Source organism: Euphorbia lathyris, chromosome 3 (assembly GCF_963576675.1).
Source record: "Euphorbia lathyris chromosome 3, ddEupLath1.1, whole genome shotgun sequence".
In the NCBI taxonomy this organism is placed as follows: domain Eukaryota; kingdom Viridiplantae; phylum Streptophyta; class Magnoliopsida; order Malpighiales; family Euphorbiaceae; genus Euphorbia; species Euphorbia lathyris.
Window position 1 is genome coordinate 61,069,922 of NC_088912.1, and position 19,555 is coordinate 61,089,476.

The window sequence follows — 19,555 nt, forward strand, 5'->3', positions numbered from 1 at the left end:
TGTTGTCTCTGAAGCTTACACTTCCACCTTGTTTACGCTCAAGTGTGATGAATTGAGTTTCATCACCAGTCATATGCCTCGAGCATGCGTTGTCAATATACCAAAGCTTTGACTTCTCCGTGCACCTCAGGCTCACCTGCATTTTAAACTATTCATCTTTAGGTACCCAATTCCTTTTGGGTCCTCGTTGGTTAGCATAAACAGGTGACACATCATGTTTTAATTTGTGACGACATACATTTATGGTGTGTCCATCTTTACCACAATAGTCATAAAAGATTACCCTTTAAGGGTATTTCCTCTTTTGGGCAGCACGATGGTGCTGAGCATACCAACACACTTTTATAGTGTGTCCTCTCTTTCCACAACAGTCACATTGACTGTTCTGCTGAGTGTACTATCGATGCTGACCAGTACATTGATACTCAGCATTGGGATAGAACCTTTTCTTAGCCAATGTACTCAGCTGGTTCTGTATAGTTGTGATGTCCTTTCTCAACTTCTTAGAGTCTGATTGGACTTCAGAGACAAATCTATGCATTATTTTCAAATTTTCATCTTTCCTAGTGTTGTCCTGAAAGAGATGTCGGATGTCACTCAGTTTGACTTCCTTGATCTCATCACATCGCCTGCTGAGTGCTCTAATTTTCTTATTACACTTTTTGGTCTGTGTATAGAGATCACTCAGGGCATTGACCATTTCATTTCTGAGCAAAAGAAGAGATGTTACGTCATTGGAGTGTTCCTCTTGGTAACAGTCATCTGAGAGGTCAGCTTGCTCAGATCGTCCTTGGTCATAGATTCGTCTGCCATAAAACATATGTTTGCAGACTCCGTGGCATCAGCTTCTGATGAGGTTGACTCATCACTGTCACTCCATGTTGCCACCATTTATTTTCTGCTACCTTTCTTTTATTTCTTCAGAGTTGGATAGCTTAATTTAATGTGCCCAGTCTAATGGCATTCAAAGCATGTGACAGGCTTCGAGCTGTCCTTCTTGTATTTGATGTCGCTGGACTCAGCTTTGTACTTATCGCTTCTTCTGAATGGCCTTTTTCTGTTCTTGTCATTTTTTCTGAACAGCTTCTTCATCTTTCTTGTGAACATGGCCATCTCATCATCATCTGATGATTCAGCTTCCGTTGAGTCAGCTTTCATGACAAGTGATTTTTGCTTCTTGTCCTCTGACTTTTCTTTAGCTTCAAAGTTCTTCATTGAGATCTCGTGGGTCAACAGAGATCCGATCAGCTCGTCATATTTGTATGTGGTCAAGTTCTGAGCCTCTTCCATAGCTGTCTTCCTAGCTTGCCAGCTCTTGGGTAGACTTCTCAAGATTTTCTTCACTTGCTCTTCTTCTGTGAAGTTCTTGCCGAGTCTCTTCAGCTCATTTATAATGTTGGTGAATCTTGCGTTCATTTCAGAGATGTCTTCATTGTCATTCATCTCGAACAGTTCGTATAATCTCATGTGTTGGTTCACCTTTGATTCCTTGACCTTGCTGGTTCCTTCATAGGTCACTTCCAGCTTCTTCCATATTTTCTGTGCTGACTCGCAACCTGAAATTTTGTTGTACTCTGCAGCATCTAACACACAGTGAAGCATATTGATAGCCGAAGCATTATTTTGTAATTTTCTAAGGTCATCTTCTGACCACTCAGTTTCACTCTTAACAACTTTCTCGTTGTTTACCATTTTGTAAGGCACAAACGGGCCTTGAACTATTGCAAGCCACGCACTCATGTTTGTAGCCTGAATAAAATTTTTCATCATGTTCTTCCAAAATGTATAATTTGATCCGAAGAACAAGGGAGACTGACTAATAGATAATCCCTCGGGGAGTATCTGTGTTGTTTGATTTCCAGGAAGGAAACGAGTGCTGTTCTCAGCCATTTACAGGGGATCAGCTCAAGATAGTTTTATCTTTGAGTAGTGAGCTACTGAGCTCTAATACCACTTGTTGGTCCCGTGTAATTAGTTCCAAGGGGGGTGGTTAGGAACTAATGTAACTTTTTCGCTTAATTATGCTGACTTAATCAGTTCTTTAAATTACTTTACTAAGTTTTGGCCAGCACGACCGAGAGAGATGTAAGACAGCTTTAGTCAGAGGCTGACTAGAACCGTTTTACTTGTGAGTTAGGAATTAACACTTAAGGTCAGCTTCCAACTCAGCACTCTGATTACTCAGTGTCAGCTTATACAATTTATATCCTGAGTAATTTAAGCAAGCAACACATACATATATATATTGAGAGAAGGAGTTAGAAATTACTCAGCAGACTTATCCTGGTTCGGCCTCACCACCTATGTCCAGTCCCCATAATCCTTCCGGGCTTTTTTAATCCAATACTGAGCTCTTTAAAGGTAGAGCACAAACCGTTTACAAGCAGTTGAGTATGCAAGAGTACCGCCCTCTATTCGTCCACTCAACCCTACTAAGCGCTATAACCAAACACTTAGATTTTCTTTACCGCTGAGTACTAAAACCGAGTACTCAGCACCACTCTCTCAATCTTTACAATTGATACAAATTTGTTCTTTCTAGATGAAGAACACTTTAGATGAATACAAAATTCAATCTAGACTTTTACACAGAAATAGGAATTGGGTGTAAGTATTTGCTTTTTCTTGTTTGTATGTGCTTGTATGTATGCTTTTCTCTTTTGCATTTCGGCAAAGGATCCAAGTGAAGAACTTGTCCTTTTATAGTGAATTATGAGGCTGCAATCATTTGAATTCGGATGTATCCGTTGAATTCAAACGGTCTTCTTGCGTCATTCACTGGTCATCATACAGTTTTTGCAGGCCAATCCTGTCGTCTGAATTTAGTAGGCGTCAGGCTTGTCTTCTTCCGCCAGGTTCGTCTTCTAGCGCCAATTTCGTCTTTTAGCCAAAGGCCAGTTGACCCATGCGTCTCGAAACTGTCTCCTTGCGTAATTCCAAAGCTTCTGAATTGGCGCAAATCTCTGTCGGATCTTGTCTTTTAGTAAACGGATCATTGACGCTGTCCTGATGAACACTCAGCTTGACTTTAATAGACGTTGCCTTCGATCTTTGTCTCTGGTGAGACTGCATCACATTCTACTCAACTTCTTCGATCAGCTTCATCTTCAAGCGTTTGTTCTGAAGAAGACTTTTCTTCTATAATGCTGAGTTGTGCTCTACTCAGCTTCTTCGGTCAGCTTAGTCTTCGAGCGTTTGTTCTAAAGAAGACTTTTCTTCTATAATGCTGAGTTGTGTTCTACTCAGCTTCTGTGGCTCATGCTGACTTCATTCTGTCGTACTTTTTATTTCTGTTCACTTATAATTATACTCAACATTGAACAAACACATTAGTACAATTAAATCAAAGCATTTAAATTTAATTGTCTTAATCATGGATTAACTTAAATAATTTTGTCAAATCAAAATCATATGGAAAAGTGTTTCAACAAGGAGTGTGCTAGCTTCTCAAAAGTTGGTTGTGTCGAGTGCTAGAAGGGTGGTTGGTTCGGGGGACGGTATTAACATCTGGGAACACCCTTCGTTACCGGATGATATTTACCCATATACATAAAGTCCCCGCATCAATGAATGGAGCTGTGAAGTGGTCTGAAGCTTGCGTATCCTTGGCAGAGGGTGCTGGGATATGGATATACTGAGGGGGCTCTTTACTGATAGGGATATTGATTTAATTTGCAGGATCTCATAGAGTATTCGAGAGGTCACCGACTAGTGGTGATGGCATTAGGACATGCGAGGTAGGTCCTTTGTTAAAGCGGCTTACCGCCGGCTTCGGGACGAGGAATCTGAGATTTCTAACTCATTTTTTGGAATTGACTGGGCTGCTGTGTGGTGTCTTCGAGTACCGTCGGAGATCAAGGTTTTTTTTTCTGGAGGGCGTTATCAAACTGTTTACCTACGAAGGAAGCTCTAGCTGCTCGGTATGTTCCGGTGGCTGTGTCATGTCTGATGTGTTTAGTAGCTGCGGAATCAACGTTTGTAGATAAGAGTGACGACCGAATCCGACCCGCCTGCTTGCTAGAGGTGCAGGATGGGGTAGACGGCGTGATTAGATACTTTTGGGGCTCATCTACACTAGCATACCTATACCGTCATTAGGTATTGATAGTAGAGGAGATTGTGGGCAGATCACGAGTTGTCTGACTCTTCTTTAGGCATGGATATATGAGTACTTTCCGTGCTTCAGACCTCATCAAGAGGGAGTGATAGTGGACCTCGACGTGCGTAAAGCTTCCATGTGGCCAGCGATATTGATGGAGAAGTTAGAGGATCAGCTGAGAGCATTCTGATGACGGATTGATAGATTGACGACTGATAAGGTACAATTTCCATTTAATTATAGAAACAATGCATTTAAAATACATTAATTTACTTTTATATTAATTTAGTTGTATACGCGTGAAGATGATGTGGATGCCGTACGGTTGTGGTACCGTAGCTCACACTCCGAGGACTACATACACCAGATGGATACGATACCGGGATATGATCGAGCCTTACATGCCCGACAGATGCATCCGCTAGTTGGGTATGTGTAGACAGTTCCTCCACCGATTATCAGGCCCTCGAGGACCGTACATCCGTGTAGTAGTGTTCGGTATTTGGTTGAGGTGCCAGACGTGATTGTAGTAGATTATTGACGATCGTTTCCCGACTCGTCAGCGCTCACCATATCTCGGTACACTCCCGCTCGGACTCCATCGGCATGTCATGATTCATACATGTTGTGGTACACCCGCCATTCACATCCCCGTCTCATGAACGATATTCATGCACCCACACTGGTTGTTCTTACTCGTTCCAACAGTGAGATTGTAAGTGATTTTGATTTTAATTATATAAGTTCACAAATATCAAATGTTAATTAATGACAATCACATATTGAACTTAACTGTTTATTTTTTCTTTTTGCAGTGGGTTAGTCGTATATCTAACATGTGCTTTAATATGGTAGAAGCGTTTAAACCCTATAGTGAGGATGAGTCAGCGAAGTGGGCGGACGAGTTAGAGCAGATTATGAGTGATTGGCATTTGGCCAAATGATTTGGAACTGTATTCTGAGTTTTTTTTTATATATTTCTATGGATTACATCACTAAATTGAAATATTACTCAACTGAAAATCACTGAACTGAAACATTACTGAACTGAAACATCACTGAACTGAAATATCACTGAACTGAAACATTACAACCACATGCTTTAGTCTTACTTTTCCTTCTTAAAGACTCATCAACAATTTTCATAACTCCTTTATAATGTTCACCACGTGAACATCTCAAAAACTTCTGCTTTCATCCGTGTTTGTACGAAGAAATTATAAGCTCGAACCATTTTGAATTGCAATGTTTTTAGCCTATGCAATAGCTTCGGAACTTGTCGGGAAAAGGGTGTCCATAATGAAATGGCTACTGTAATCGATACCGTCAGAACCCAATCTTCTAATGCCTCCTGGAAATAAATGAAATTCATAAGACTTAAAAATGCACCTCAAACGAAAGAAAAATTGGCTAAAAATTAGGTTTCGGTTACTTGTAAAGGGGGGCGGATGATCCACCCGCCCAGTGCATGTTTAACCGAAAAAAGTTCGAATTCTGCAAAAAAAAAAAAAAAAAACAAAAAATCGGTAATTTCAGTAGTTGTCAGGTTGATTTGTTACATTGTATTCGAAATCGTCCCAAGTTATCAAATCAATTTTTTTTTGGAATTTCAGTTTTTTTTTGCTTGGGAGAGAAAATTTGCAGTGTTTATTCAAAACTATGAAAATGGTGAAAATGTACTAAAAGCGGTAATTAGCAACGCCCTACAAATTTTTTTTTTTTTTTTTGATGATAACACCCTACAATTTTGGAAACCCTATTATCAATATATTTTTATATTAATTTATTTTTCGTTTTCCCGATTCTCCCCTCCTCTTTTATAACCCTACCCAAGTGAGCACAGAAACGCAGGGGCCGCCGCAATGAGAGTGGCGAAGCTCATCCCTAACCCAGAGGTAATATTCATTAAGCTCTCTCAATGTTCTCATTTCTCTCTCTCTCTGTGTATTTTCTTTGTATGCGATTCATAACACAGCCATTGATGTATGTCCATTTCCGGGTTTGTACTGTTCCAGGATGAGTCTTTGATGTGAGGAGAGAAAGAGCACCTTAAACATTTTTTTTTTTATCTTTTCTGTTTCTAATGGCGGCTTCATCTATTCACTGTTTCCAATCTCTGCGGCTCTCAACGAGACATCGTGCCTTTTTTCCTATTGGTGATTACAGGGGAGAAAATGTCGAGAGCAGGAAAAACTGTCGTTTAGTTTTTGCTTCTGCAAAAAAAACTGATAAAAATCTTCGTCTTGATTCAAAGGTACTTTATTCGGAACCATTATTCTCTTTGATAAATCTTTTTCTTATCGTATGTTTTTGATGTGTATAAAGTGTTGCCTTTCCGAATCATACGAATTATATCATTTGTCTCATTTGGTCTTCTGTCCATGGTTCTACCAGTCATAGTCAGATGCCTACTGTATTTTACTTGGTAGGAATCGTTACATGTCTGGAAAAACAAAGAGAGGGAAGGGAATCAGGTTGATGGGTTTCCCATCTTTCTTTTTACCATCTCTTGGAGGTGTCTATCGTTGCCCAATGATATGTATTAATTATCATTTGAGCTACATCTGGACTCCACATTTGTCTTGTTTCATGTGAATTTAGCATTTATCTCATTTGTTTTTAATTTCCATGGTTCTGCCAGACATAGTCAGATGCCTACTGTGCTCTACTGTAGTAGGGATTGTTACATGTCTGGAAAAACAAACAGAGTTAAGGAAATCTGATTAATGGGTTTCCCATCTTTCTTTTTACCATCTCTTGGAGGTATCCATCGTTGCCCAGTAGTACGTATTGCTTATTATTTGAGCTACATCTGGATTCCACATTTGTCTCGTTATTTATTCTATATGTGCTTGATCAATCACATATGACATCGATCGTTATGGCTCCACATTTGCAGAATACTTTATAAGTTTTCTTGTGGAAATTTTAAAATGTTTATATTGTTTGGTCCATGATTTAACTAGACATGGACGAATTGCTACCATGTCTACTGTGGTAGGAATCCTTACCTCTTTGGAGAATCAAAGAGACAAATACCTAGTTTGAATGGATTGCCAGTGAAGTATAATAAATCATGTGAAGTATCATAATAGACTGTGAAATATCTTGTGTTCGGATTTTTGTAATATAAAAATATATTACCTTGAAAATACCCAAATATGAGGCCATTTAACCCATCAATTCACCATCAATAACCATACCCATTATTTACATCTCAAAACAAATACATATATTTCCATACACCTTCCTTTAATAGCCCACAAAACAAACAAGGTGCAAGGAAAATGATGCTGTGTTTTATATTTTTTTTTTAATAAACCATCTTTTGAAAGGCTTCCATCATTCCCAATAATACATGTAATTGTTTATTGTTTGAACTACATCTTGATGCCTGATTGACTTTTATGTGTTTGATCAATAACATATAATATGGATTGGAAAACTATTACATTTGCCCAATTGTTTTCTAGTTTTCTTCTGGAAAATTTTAAGTGTTTATTTTACTCTTTTTTTTTTTTGAAATAAGTGTTTATTTTACGTGATTGCTCATAATTCAACCAGACATAAAGTCAGATTTCTACCATATCTATTGTGGGTAGGGATCGTTACATGTTTGGAACATCAAAGAGAGGGAAGGCAATATTATGGATGGGGTTACCATCCTTCTATTAACCATCTCTTGAAGGTTTTCATCGTTGCCCAATAATATGTTTATGATTATTGTTGAGCTACATCTGGATTCCACATTTGTCTCGTTGATTTGATTGTTTTAGGTGCTCAATTAATCACATCATGTGGACCATTATGGCTCCACATTTGCTCACTCCCTTGGAAGTTTTTATTAAATGATTCAACCAGACATGGTCAGATTTCTACCATTTCTAATGTTTTACGTATTATTAAATGTTTGAAATATCAAAGGAAGGTAGAATGATGGATGGGTATCTTTCTAATATCCGTGTTTTGATTTACGAGGGTTTCTACATTTTTCTAATAATTTGCAATTGTTTGCTATTTGAGTTGCATCCTTCAGGTAGACTGGTACCCTTGCTTTTCTATTGCTCTATATTTGTTTGCCTGTTCAAACCTGGTGGCAATGCTTACTGGTATTTCATAACTATTTGGAATTTATGTTTTTCTAGCTGTGGCTAATGCAATATCATGTTCACCTGGTACCTAAATCTGTCATTTGCTGCATTAATTTCTACAGTTCTGCAATCACTCACCAATTACTTTTAAAAAATGTTAGTTGGACTCTAACAACAAATAGAGATATTTGGGCCAAGAGTTGGACTCAGCTTTTTTTACCAAACATATCTTCGTGTTCTCTGTTCATGTCTTTTTCATTTAATTTATTTTGCATCTTCGCGCTGTTAATGGTTTAATGAAGATTTCCTTTAGAGCATGTCTTTTTCATTTAATTTATTTTGTTTTTGATGAATTAAAAGATAAATGTATAAACTGGAGAACTGTATCATATAGTTATATGTATATATGAATGAGCCTCTGGTGCATGTAGAATGAACATTAGTAGTACTATATATGATTTAACACTTCAAATTGAGTATATTGTTATGCCAATGCGATTGCTTCTTCATGTTTCAAAATGATTTGCTTGCAAAGGCTGCTTAGGCTATTAAACCACATCCCTTGTGTTTTCATGTTTATCTGTTAGTGTGATGGGCCTTCATAAATAATCAGGAGTGACTGTCTTTTCTTAGGTTGAGATGCTCTTAGACAATGTAAAATGGGATGACAAAGGTTTGGCAGTGGCTATAGCTCAAAACATTGATACAGGAGCTATATTAATGCAAGGCTTTGTGAACAGGGATGCTTTAGCCACAACCATTTCCTCGCGAAAGGCAACATTTTACAGCAGGTCTCGATCGTCTTTGTGGACAAAGGGGGAGACATCAAAGAATTTCATCAATATTCATGACATATTTCTTGATTGTGATTGTGACTCTGTATGTTTGCTGCAACTTGTACCTCAGATCTATGAAATATTCGTCTGTAGTTCTGCACTTAATTTATTTAATTGCTTCCTGCAGATCATTTACCTAGGTAAGCCTGATGGACCAACTTGCCACACTGGGTCAGAAACTTGTTATTATACATCACTTAATGATTATCTAGAAAATAAACAGGTACGTTATCAAATTTTGCCTGAAATAATTAGTTTTTGTATTCATTTTGCATTTTGAGACAATTTGCATTGCTTGCAGATTTATAAGAAAATTTGATTGTCCATTGCAGGCTGATGGAAGTAAGTTGGCACTGACAACTTTGTATTCATTAGAGTCCACAATTTTTCAGCGCAAAGCAGAATTAACAGAAATTCAAGATGGAAAACCCTCTTGGACCAAACGATTACTACAAAATAACAAATTATTATGTTCGAAAATCAGGTAGTTGGCCTTATGAGAAATGCTTGTGATGTTACAAGTTCTTTATTCAGAACAGGGATAGTTCTTGCTTGTATATGCATCTCGTGCTCGACCTTTGGAACAAAATGCAGTGCTTAGCTTATAAGATGTATACTCTAATTTAGAATGTTTTTTTTACTTGTAGAGAAGAGGCGGATGAGTTATGCCGAACACTAGAGGATAATGAGCACAGTACACGTACTGCTTCAGAAATGGGTGATGTGATCTACCATGCCATGGTTCTATTGGCACTTAAAGATGTGAAGATAGAAGATGTGCTAGATATTCTTCGATGTAGATTTGCTCAGTCAGGTATTGAGGAAAAGAAGAGCCGGGGGCAATAATTTAGCATGAAATTGTATATAACATGATGATGCAATAAAGTTGTAACATTCCTTGGTATCTTTATTGCTTGAGAATCAGAACATGTGTTGTTTTAGATATAGCTTGATTAAATTTTGTAAATGACTTGCCCTTTATCATTTGGTTTTGATACATGATGATACTAGTAAAACATAAGAAAATGGATTTTGTCCAAACATTCAGGAGTGCAACGTAGAAAGTTTATCACAAAGTAACCAAGTAGAAACAATTGTTATCAGTGAGGTGGTGGAATTTGGAAATCCGGCTTTGGTGGGGGTTTGACACATTCATCCATGCAAGCAAAGTTAGTAGTACAGCATCCAGTAATGCACTGTATGATGTGAAGAAATTCTTTGATTGCGCATTGGACGGAACATGTAAGAATATCTGCGCCACAAGTTCTCAGGCATATCAATGTTTTCCCATCATCTATCTCTGGAGATGCTGCTGCTACAGAATTTATCAGTAGAAGTATTGCAAGAATTTGCAGTCCCATTCCCATTCCCATTCCGGCTCTTCAACCTGGAGTTTTAATGTTAGATGATCAACTTTTATATGCAACAAAGTGGTTGGACGGTTGTCAAATTGTGTTGAAAAAGTATTTGATCATGCACAAGGGATGATCTCTGCTTTTACTTTAGCTGCACGGAAATATTAAAATCAAAGGGTCTAATTGCATTTGGAGATATTCCCAATTTGCAGGGAATTGGGACTTTGAGATGGCCTACGTGGACTAACGGCAGCAGGTCCACCTATCGTTGCACCACAAGGTCCAAGGCACAAACTGCCCAGCCTCTATAAAAGGGGAGGACGCATTGTTGGTAAAAGGACCCCAAGATTTCTCTCACTCTAGATTTCTTATATTAAATGCTTGCTTTGTCCTGTATCGGCCATGGAGTGTCCACAAGACCGATCCTGTAGGAGGCAAACCAATGAGGACAGACACCCGAAAATCTTATTTCCTTATTATTTGGTGCGATGAGCGTGAAGTAACAAACATCTTCCATTATCTCAAAGTGCTAACTGACTCCTTTAACTTTAAAAATGTTCTATTGACCTCTATATTTGTTTAAAGTAAACAATTAACCCCCCCCAAAATCCACGTGGCGGAGTAAATAGAGAATTTGAAAAAGTTGAAACGTGTACACTTTAGACAAGTTCGGGAGATTAATAGGTCACTTTTAGGAAAGTTCAAGGGTTAATAAGTATTTAAACAAGTTAAAGGGGGTAATAGTAGAAGGGGGCAATTCACTTTTTTTGAACAAGTATAAAGGGTTAAAAGATGTGATTCACGATATGGGCTAGGCCCACTAAAGCCCTAAACCCCCCAAGCGGGCCCAACACAATAGGCCCATTAAGCACCACCTATAAATACCCAGCAAAGGAACCCCCACTCGGTATGCATTCTCTCTCCCAATTTAATATTATGTACCTCGCTTGGAACACTTACTAACTTGATCGTCGGAGTGTACCGATCCCCACACAGGGATGTCGACTTCGACGGAGGCACCTCGCGGCTCTTCTCACGAACGACCCGTAGTCACTATTTAGCGCATACCCGATTATTTGGTGCGGTGAACGTGGACTACGAGTGACTTCAGGAATTTCGGAACGATGGAAAGCCCAGCTGAAACTACACCTTCAAAAAAAATGACGACTGGCGGAACCAGCTCCGTTTCAAACGAACACCGACCCATTTCCAACATTCCGGTCTCCCTAAGGAACCTGGACCCTTTGCTAGAAGAGGTGGACCCTACGAATGAAGAGGCATACAGTACCCTGCAACTTATAAGTGTGATTCGCGGTTTCCAGATGGCGCAGGTGGTTCAAACCGCCGCCCAAATGAAGATCATCGAACAACAAAGGAGTTTGCAGGACGAGAACGCCAAAATCTGGTAGTACCTCAAGAAAACTACTGCGCCCCTGGACCCCAGGCCCGACGCGGGAGGATCCAGGCCGGCAATCCCACCACGAGAAACCCTGATGGCGACTCCCGAGCAGAGTCATCGAGCCTTTAGCTGTCGAGGCCACCTCTATGGAAGATATGGAGGAACTATTGGAATCCAAAATCCAGCGTTTCTTAGACAAAAAGGCCCTCGGAGGAGTGATGGGAGGAAGCGTAACGTCCAGTAAGACCCCGCTGATCCATCGGATCATCGAGACCCATTTCCCGTGAGATTGGAAGGCACCTCGATTGTCACAATACATGGGAACCGAAGACCCCATCGACCATATGGCTTCCTTCATAAGCACCATAAACCTCTACTCCAAAGATGAGGACATCATGTGCAAAGTTTTTTCCACCACTCTCTCGGGAAGCGCGTAGGAGTAGTACCGAGGGCCCGCACCAGAATCCATCGACTTGTTCAACCTACTCATAGACCTTTTTCTCTCACGTTTTGCCGTCGCGGCCAAGGTCAGAAAGATAAGCTCGGATCTCAACGGGCTCAAGCAGCGAGCGACTGAGTTTCTACGTAATTTCCTCTCAAGATTTCATCATATGGCTTCACAGGTCAAGGGTCTGAACCTCGAAGTCGCGCACGATGCCCTGGCCAAAGGAACATCATGTGAACCCCTGAAGCAGAAGTGTTTCAGAAAAATACCCCGATCTTTCGAAGAGCTTATGACCATGGTCCAGAAATTCGTGCGTTACGACGACTGTGATCGCCCGACGGGATACGAGGAATCACAGAAAGATAAGGCAAAGGGAAACTCGAGGAGAGAAGAGAAGGGTAAGGCTCCGGTTGAGCTGCACGAAGCAGGGCGGGGGTGCAGGGAAGAGTTTCCTTTGTCGTACCACCCGCGCGGCGAATGGACTCCCCAAAACAGAAGAGCTGACAGGGCCCAAGGCAAGGAGGTGCACTATGCTTCGTTGCTAGGATCTAGGAAGCTCGGGCGCCAACTATCGCCGGCCGATAAGGGCCGATCTCGCACGAAGAAAGCGCAGTACTGTAAATACCACAAGTCCTCCGGCCACTCGACAGAGAAGTGTCACCAGCTGCAAAAAGAGATAGACAAAATCATGGAGCAAGGGGCTCATTAAAGCCTTCCAGACAGCGAGAGCACAACCCGAGACAAAGAGACCACACTAGAACCGAAGATGTAAAGAAGCCAAGGTACTAGGAGGAGATTCATGTCACCAGGGAGGGAGCCCCGACACATGGCGATCCCCCGAGCTCGTCTCGTAAGAGAAAAACACCGGACGAAGTGCTGACTCTTTGTGCCCCTCTCCGAACTCCCCATTCCGAAGCCCTGGTGGTCAATTTCAATATCACCAAGTATAGCGTGCACCGGATTTTAGTGGACACAGGAAGCTCTGTAAATCTGCTCACGTGGGAAAAACATAGAATACAGAAAAATAGGGGAAATCATGGAAAACAGAGAATATAGGAAAACATTAAAAATGGGAAAACGCAGAAAACCTGAAAAATGTATGGGATATTTTGAAAAGTTTATAAAATTACAAAAGTTTCAAGGGGTAGGTAGAATTTAAGTAATATAATATTTGATTCAATAACTTCACTCTAGCTACCTCACCTCCTCCATCCAATAATATAAAATATCTAAATGTTGAAATAAAAACTCTAACTCAATTTATTATTTTTCAAGAAAATAACAATAATAATAAAAATCAAAATCAATCAGTAATTCTGGACATTTTGTGATGTGGCTGTCTAAATAATTAGGCTTCAACAATATAAGATGTCTGGCTGGTTAGGTATATCATATTCATACATGACAAATATGAGAGTTAGGTAAGAAAATACTTGTAACTATCTCATTAACTTCAATTACTTTTCTTTTATAAACATAACCTAATTACATGTTTACCCTCATCAACTTTATATTTAAAGAAGTGTACCAAAACTATAAATGTTTTAAGTTTTTTTTTTTTTTTTTTTTTTTTTATTATATTCACTTTCAAAATATATAAACAGTTTTTCAAATCATAATCATTTATCATGGCCATTATTCGACTACGTATGTCTACTTTGACAATAGAGACTAGAGACTTGTTTAATGCTCATGGTATTTTTCAGAAAAACAGTCATTTGCTGATACGGTACTAAATTATTTAGATTTTTGGAAGTCAGTTTTTGATATGATCCGAAGTCTTCAAATGAGTTCAATTCCACTAAAGCTTATTACAACGTTATTCTTGGCCGAAGTTATGGCTTCGACTACCTTACATCCGAAGGTTGTCTTCACGAGCTGCAATTGGAAACATGTGGACCAATGAACATGTTGAAGGAAAATAGGCAAACGTTTGACAGCGGAAATATAAAATTTTTAACCTATTTCCTTTAAACCAAGATCCGTTAATCGTTATTTCATATAAAGAGTGATAGAAGGAAATACCTTTTGATGAACTATCTACCGTTGCAAGCGAAGTGCCCTCAACTCTTAATCCGAGTTCACGAGCACAAAACAAAACACAAATCAAACGATATTAGAACTCAACCAAGTAATAGCAATCAATATAGATTGCCTCTAATTAATCAACACAAGATCAAGGATGAGAGAAAGAGATGAAATCAATAGAATGGAAGCGAGCGGAGCAATTTCTTCCTCTACAATAGACTGGTCGAAATTCTCTCTCTATTAGGGATTAACCAAGTACACCTATAAAGGGAATATATATAGCCTCTTGTATCCAAACTTTAGTTAGATAGAATTAGGTTACTTCTTTTGAGTTTTATTCTAAAATAAAACTTCATAAATATTATCTATAGTTTTTAGATAACTTCTTTAGAGTTTTATTCCAAAATAAAAACTTCATAAATATTATCTATAGTTTTAGATAACTTCTTTACAGTTTTAATCTAAAATAAAAACTTCATAAATATTATCTAAAGTTATATCTAAATATAAAGATAATATTAGGTTGTTTGGTAGAATAATATTTAGAAGCAATTTAATCACTTTAAATCTTCTAACTTAATTATTCCATAATTAATTTATCCACAATTATAATCTAATCATAATTGACTAAAATAAATTAATTCTCACATGTATATATATAATACATGTATTTCCCCTTTTCATTATTTGGACCTTTATATTGGGCTTCCATCTATTAATTAACATCCATTCCTCTTTTGGTTCCAAGTCTTATGTGTGACCCATTAGGTTCTTATTGCTTCTAGCCGTATACAACTATTAAATTAATTTTCTCATAATTATATTTAATCTTTGTATAACGGAATGAGTGCGCGAACTGTGATTGGCAGATCCGAAACATTCCCCCAGAGCTATAAGAAGACAGATTGATTCCGTCGTTGACCTTTCCGTATTAGTTACAGTATAATTCGATCATTTGTCAACTACATCCTTGAACTGAATGTTATGACTATGGGCAATGTCAAGTCACATATAGCGAGACGTTCGTTTTACTTGTACAGGCCGAGTTAACTCCAATTAGACAGGTTAAGTGAAATCTGCATTTCAAGTCTTAAGCTATCACCTTGCAAGGATTTAGAGTTAAGTCTTCCATAAGCGATCCTTGGACGTATCTCCCATTTATCGAGTGACAAATGCTCAATCCAATGTATAACTATCCTGCAATTACTTCCTGTGATACCCAACGTCTGTCGTACACACCCCAGAGTCATCCCTGTTATGGATCGTGTTATAACAGGATCAAAGTATCACATTCCATAATCCAGAATCACTAATTAACATTCCTTTGAGTCTTAGGATTACTTATACCTATTAATACCAATGAGATGAACAAGTGACAAGGATAAATCTACCCATCCTGTTATCTCAAGTCGGGTCCCCAATCCTAATGAACTCCATTCATTGGATCCATGTAACTGTCCAGATATCTGCATATCTGAAGCTTGTGAGATCAGCTCTCTGTCTCGACAGAAAATATTGTTACATGCAAGTCTCAACAGTGTTATGTCAGTCCCTATTCAAAACATATCTCTTGACTTGGGGTGGCTTTAAGTTTATTAGTTTATTATAATGTTTCGTCTCACTTCATGCTTGTATGAACACTTTATAATCACTTTAAATAAACTCAGGGATTTCCTTTTATTAGACTTATTTAGTTCTTTAAAGGAGGTTGCCTTTATACAGTTATAAAACCATATCTTATTAAAACAAATGATATAAAGAACAATTCATTTACATTAGGTTTATATCCTGGAACAATTGTCTATAGGACACTAAACCCCAACACATGTTGGATTCCAAATACATGCTCCCCATATTCAGAAATGTTATGGCACGGAAAGATAGGGTCCGGAGATCTATCAGGTGCTGCCACATGTCCATGTACACTTTTCTTTATCTATAAATAGCAGAGACATAACTCAGGTATCTTACTTCAACTATTCTACACTTCACTTTTTGTTACTTGTTGGCTAGATATTATTCCTATTACCTTCTAACTTTAGCATTAGAGAGGGTTCCCCGGAACTTCGGCCATCTTTTCTGACATCTTTTGTGATCTCAGGTCATCAGAGGCGAAGTTTACAAGAAGTGCGATATCATTTGGTATGGTGAGCGTGAAGGTTCTTCGTGAAATATGGTTCAACCTCAAGCGCCTAAGCGGTCTAGGTGGCATTTTTTTTGAACAGTAAATCATTTTCTAGACTTGATAAAAATTGTAAAATGCATCAATCAAGCTATTAAAATGTAATTATGTTAGAGGAAGTCAAAATTCTTCCAATCCTCCATTACATCGAAGGTGGTAACATCATTTACCCCATCCTCTATGATAGCAGGTTGACCATCCTTCAAGAATTTTTCCTAGTTAAGCATAGTCAAGGAAAAGCAATGTTTTTAGACTCAACCGGCCGATCGAAACGAGAATCGCTCAAGTCTTTGGTCTGGGTCTTCATGAATTTATGAATCTTCAATGACCCGACTTGAATTGGGAATGACCTGGGATCCAACGGCTAACTGGAAACTGATATCATACGAAATACAATATTGACACGTGGAGCAATGAGAGCCTTCAGATCTAGTGGCCATGTGGAACGCCAAGGGCCTTCAGATTTAACAAACTTTCAGGAGCCGTTTTTTATAAGGAGAACCCTCATGCCAGCTAGACAAGAAATCTTTTAGTGGAAGACCCTTTTTAAGAGAAGACTTCTCCTAATAAAAGGACTCCCAATAAAAGAAGGATTCCTATAAGAAGACGGACTCGATAGAGGCACTATAAATAAACAAGTATAGCAACCTAGAGGTACGTTAACATTACTATTTCACAAGCAATCCATCATCTCCAATCCTTCCAATCCTTGTTTATTGGATCAGGTTCACCAAAACTTCGGCCCCTCTCTGACTGATCGTTCTGTCTTGTAGGTACTCCAATGAAGGACTCGAGAAGAGCTTCAGAAACAAAGATAACAGGAATCGAGATCACGCCATTTTTTTAAAATCATTAAAAATGAAATTTATAACCTAAAAAAACTAAAATCTAAAACGAGTTAACATGAATTTATGTCCATTTCAAATAAATTATTTTTTAAATGGTGATGAAATGATGAATTGGAACTTGACTAATACTAACTGTTTGTCGACTTAATAAAGGTGTAAAGTAAATGTAGAGTTTTTGTTTCAGAGATCATTTATGTTTAAACTTTTATTTGTTTATAATTTTACACACATATATATAATTTATAAAAAATAATTTAAAATTATATATATTGTTTATTTATTTATTACATCATTCAGTTTGATCAATTCGAATCATTTAATTGAACCAAACGACTCATGATCTAACTATAAATTCAGTTTAATATTTGGCTTGGTTGTGACAATATTGAGTAAAAGAGCATTTTTTACTGCCACATTTTAAACTTCACATTAATGAATTTTTCAGGCCTTTCATTGTGTCTTACAAATGTTCCTGCTCATACAGTTAGGCGTGGTGCCTCAAGAGTGATTGTGTTCTTATTAGTATTAGTCGAAAGCTCGTGCGATGCATGGGATATGAAACTTTTATATAATTTAGATAAATAAATAAATTGATATTTTATTTTTAAGTAATTTTATACCGTGTTATGAAAAAAATTTATATTATGTATATTTGAAATTAATATATATTTTTCATTGATAATTCAAACTAAATTAAATTAATTTTGAAAATAGTTGATTAATTTTTTTATAGAATTTTAATTAAAGGTGAATGATTTATTTATTTTTACAAAATTCAATGATTTGTACTTTTTAATAATTTTAATACATTTTCATATTTTTTTATAACCGGAATTCTGTGAACCAATGATAATAAAATAGGAGATTAATTAAGAAATATATTATAATATAATGAAAAACAAAAAATTCAATTAAACTTCAATTTAAATTAAATATTATATCTACGATACAAAAGAATTACAATCTATGTTAAACACAATTTGAATTAGACTACAATTAAAATTAAATATTATATCTACGATACAAAAGAATTACAATATATGTTAAAATTGAAGCAATATCAATATATTATGCTATAAACTATTACAATCAACACTTTGCTAATGTTGCACATGAATTCAATATGTTACATATAAAAAATAAAATTCATAAGAATTAGTTACAAATTCATCTTAATGATAATCATTTTGCTTAATGGAATTTCATGATAACCAAGTATTTGAATTCAATTATTCATTATGCTACAATAACCCAATATATCCAATTGAATCAGCTTAAAGTGATGATTTCTCCTATTTTCATCTCGTAATATCTTATCAAGACATTCAATTTGTTCTTCATTATTTCATTGTATAAAATATCAGTCACACTTGCATATATCACTTATTTGACTTCATTAATATTTTCTAATAATTATATATTCTTGAATTTCGTAAGCAAGAAAAACAAACAAAAGAATAGAAAACAAAAATGAAGGGACAAAAAAGATAATTAGGAGAGAACTATCTTCCTCTCGTTTTTTTTTTAAATAAGAGAGAATGTTAAGATATAAGCATATAAAGAGGAGAATGAAAATATTTTTTGCCTATTAATTAAATTTTTTATTTTTTCTTAATAAAGTATTAAGTCCAAAAATTAATTTTAGTTAAATAGAATTAAATCGCAATTGTAACCACTCTATAAATTTTTTTTATAATTAATATGTGAAATTAATTATATTAATTAGAATCATTATGCTCTACATTTGAGAATTTGAAGAGATTCAAATAATAATATTTTTTAATTAATATTTTCCAACAACTTGTCCTGTGATCATGTTTCATTTTCATCTGTTAAAAACTTTTGAAATACTAACAATTTTGTAGAAACCACAATATAATAGTTAAAAATTGTTGGAAATTAGGCTAAGGTATAGCAGCGGAAATATAAATTTTTTAGCCTACTTCCTTTTAACCATAGGATCCGTTAATCGTTATTTCATATAAAGAGGGATAAGAAGGAATACCTTTTGATGAACAATCTACCGTTGTTAAAGAAGCGCCCACAATTCTTCTTCGAGATTCCAACCACGAAGTAAAACACGGTGAGGTTAAGATGGAATCAACCCTTATGAGATGCAACCAAAATAGATTGACTCTAATTAACCAACACAAGATCAAAAAGAAAAGGAGATGAATGAAATTAATCAATTGACGGAAGCCGTATGAATTCTTGTCCACGAACTTGGGGATGCGAATTCACTTTCTCTCTCTTAATGTAGGTTTCGAAAATC

The 19,555-nt window shown here is 37.0% G+C and overlaps 1 protein-coding gene across 1 annotated transcript; it reads left to right on the plus strand.

The window, feature by feature from the left end:
- The first annotated feature begins 5,851 nt into the window (after positions 1-5,851).
- Positions 5,852-10,010, plus strand: LOC136223035 (histidine biosynthesis bifunctional protein hisIE, chloroplastic). Its single transcript, XM_066010818.1, has 6 exons — positions 5,852-5,994; positions 6,115-6,353; positions 8,824-9,069; positions 9,154-9,249; positions 9,359-9,510; positions 9,674-10,010. Exons 2-6 carry the CDS (start codon positions 6,183-6,185, stop codon positions 9,870-9,872), a joined length of 864 nt encoding a protein of 287 aa, XP_065866890.1. The 5' UTR covers positions 5,852-5,994; positions 6,115-6,182; the 3' UTR covers positions 9,873-10,010.
- Positions 10,011-19,555: the final 9,545 nt, after the last annotated feature.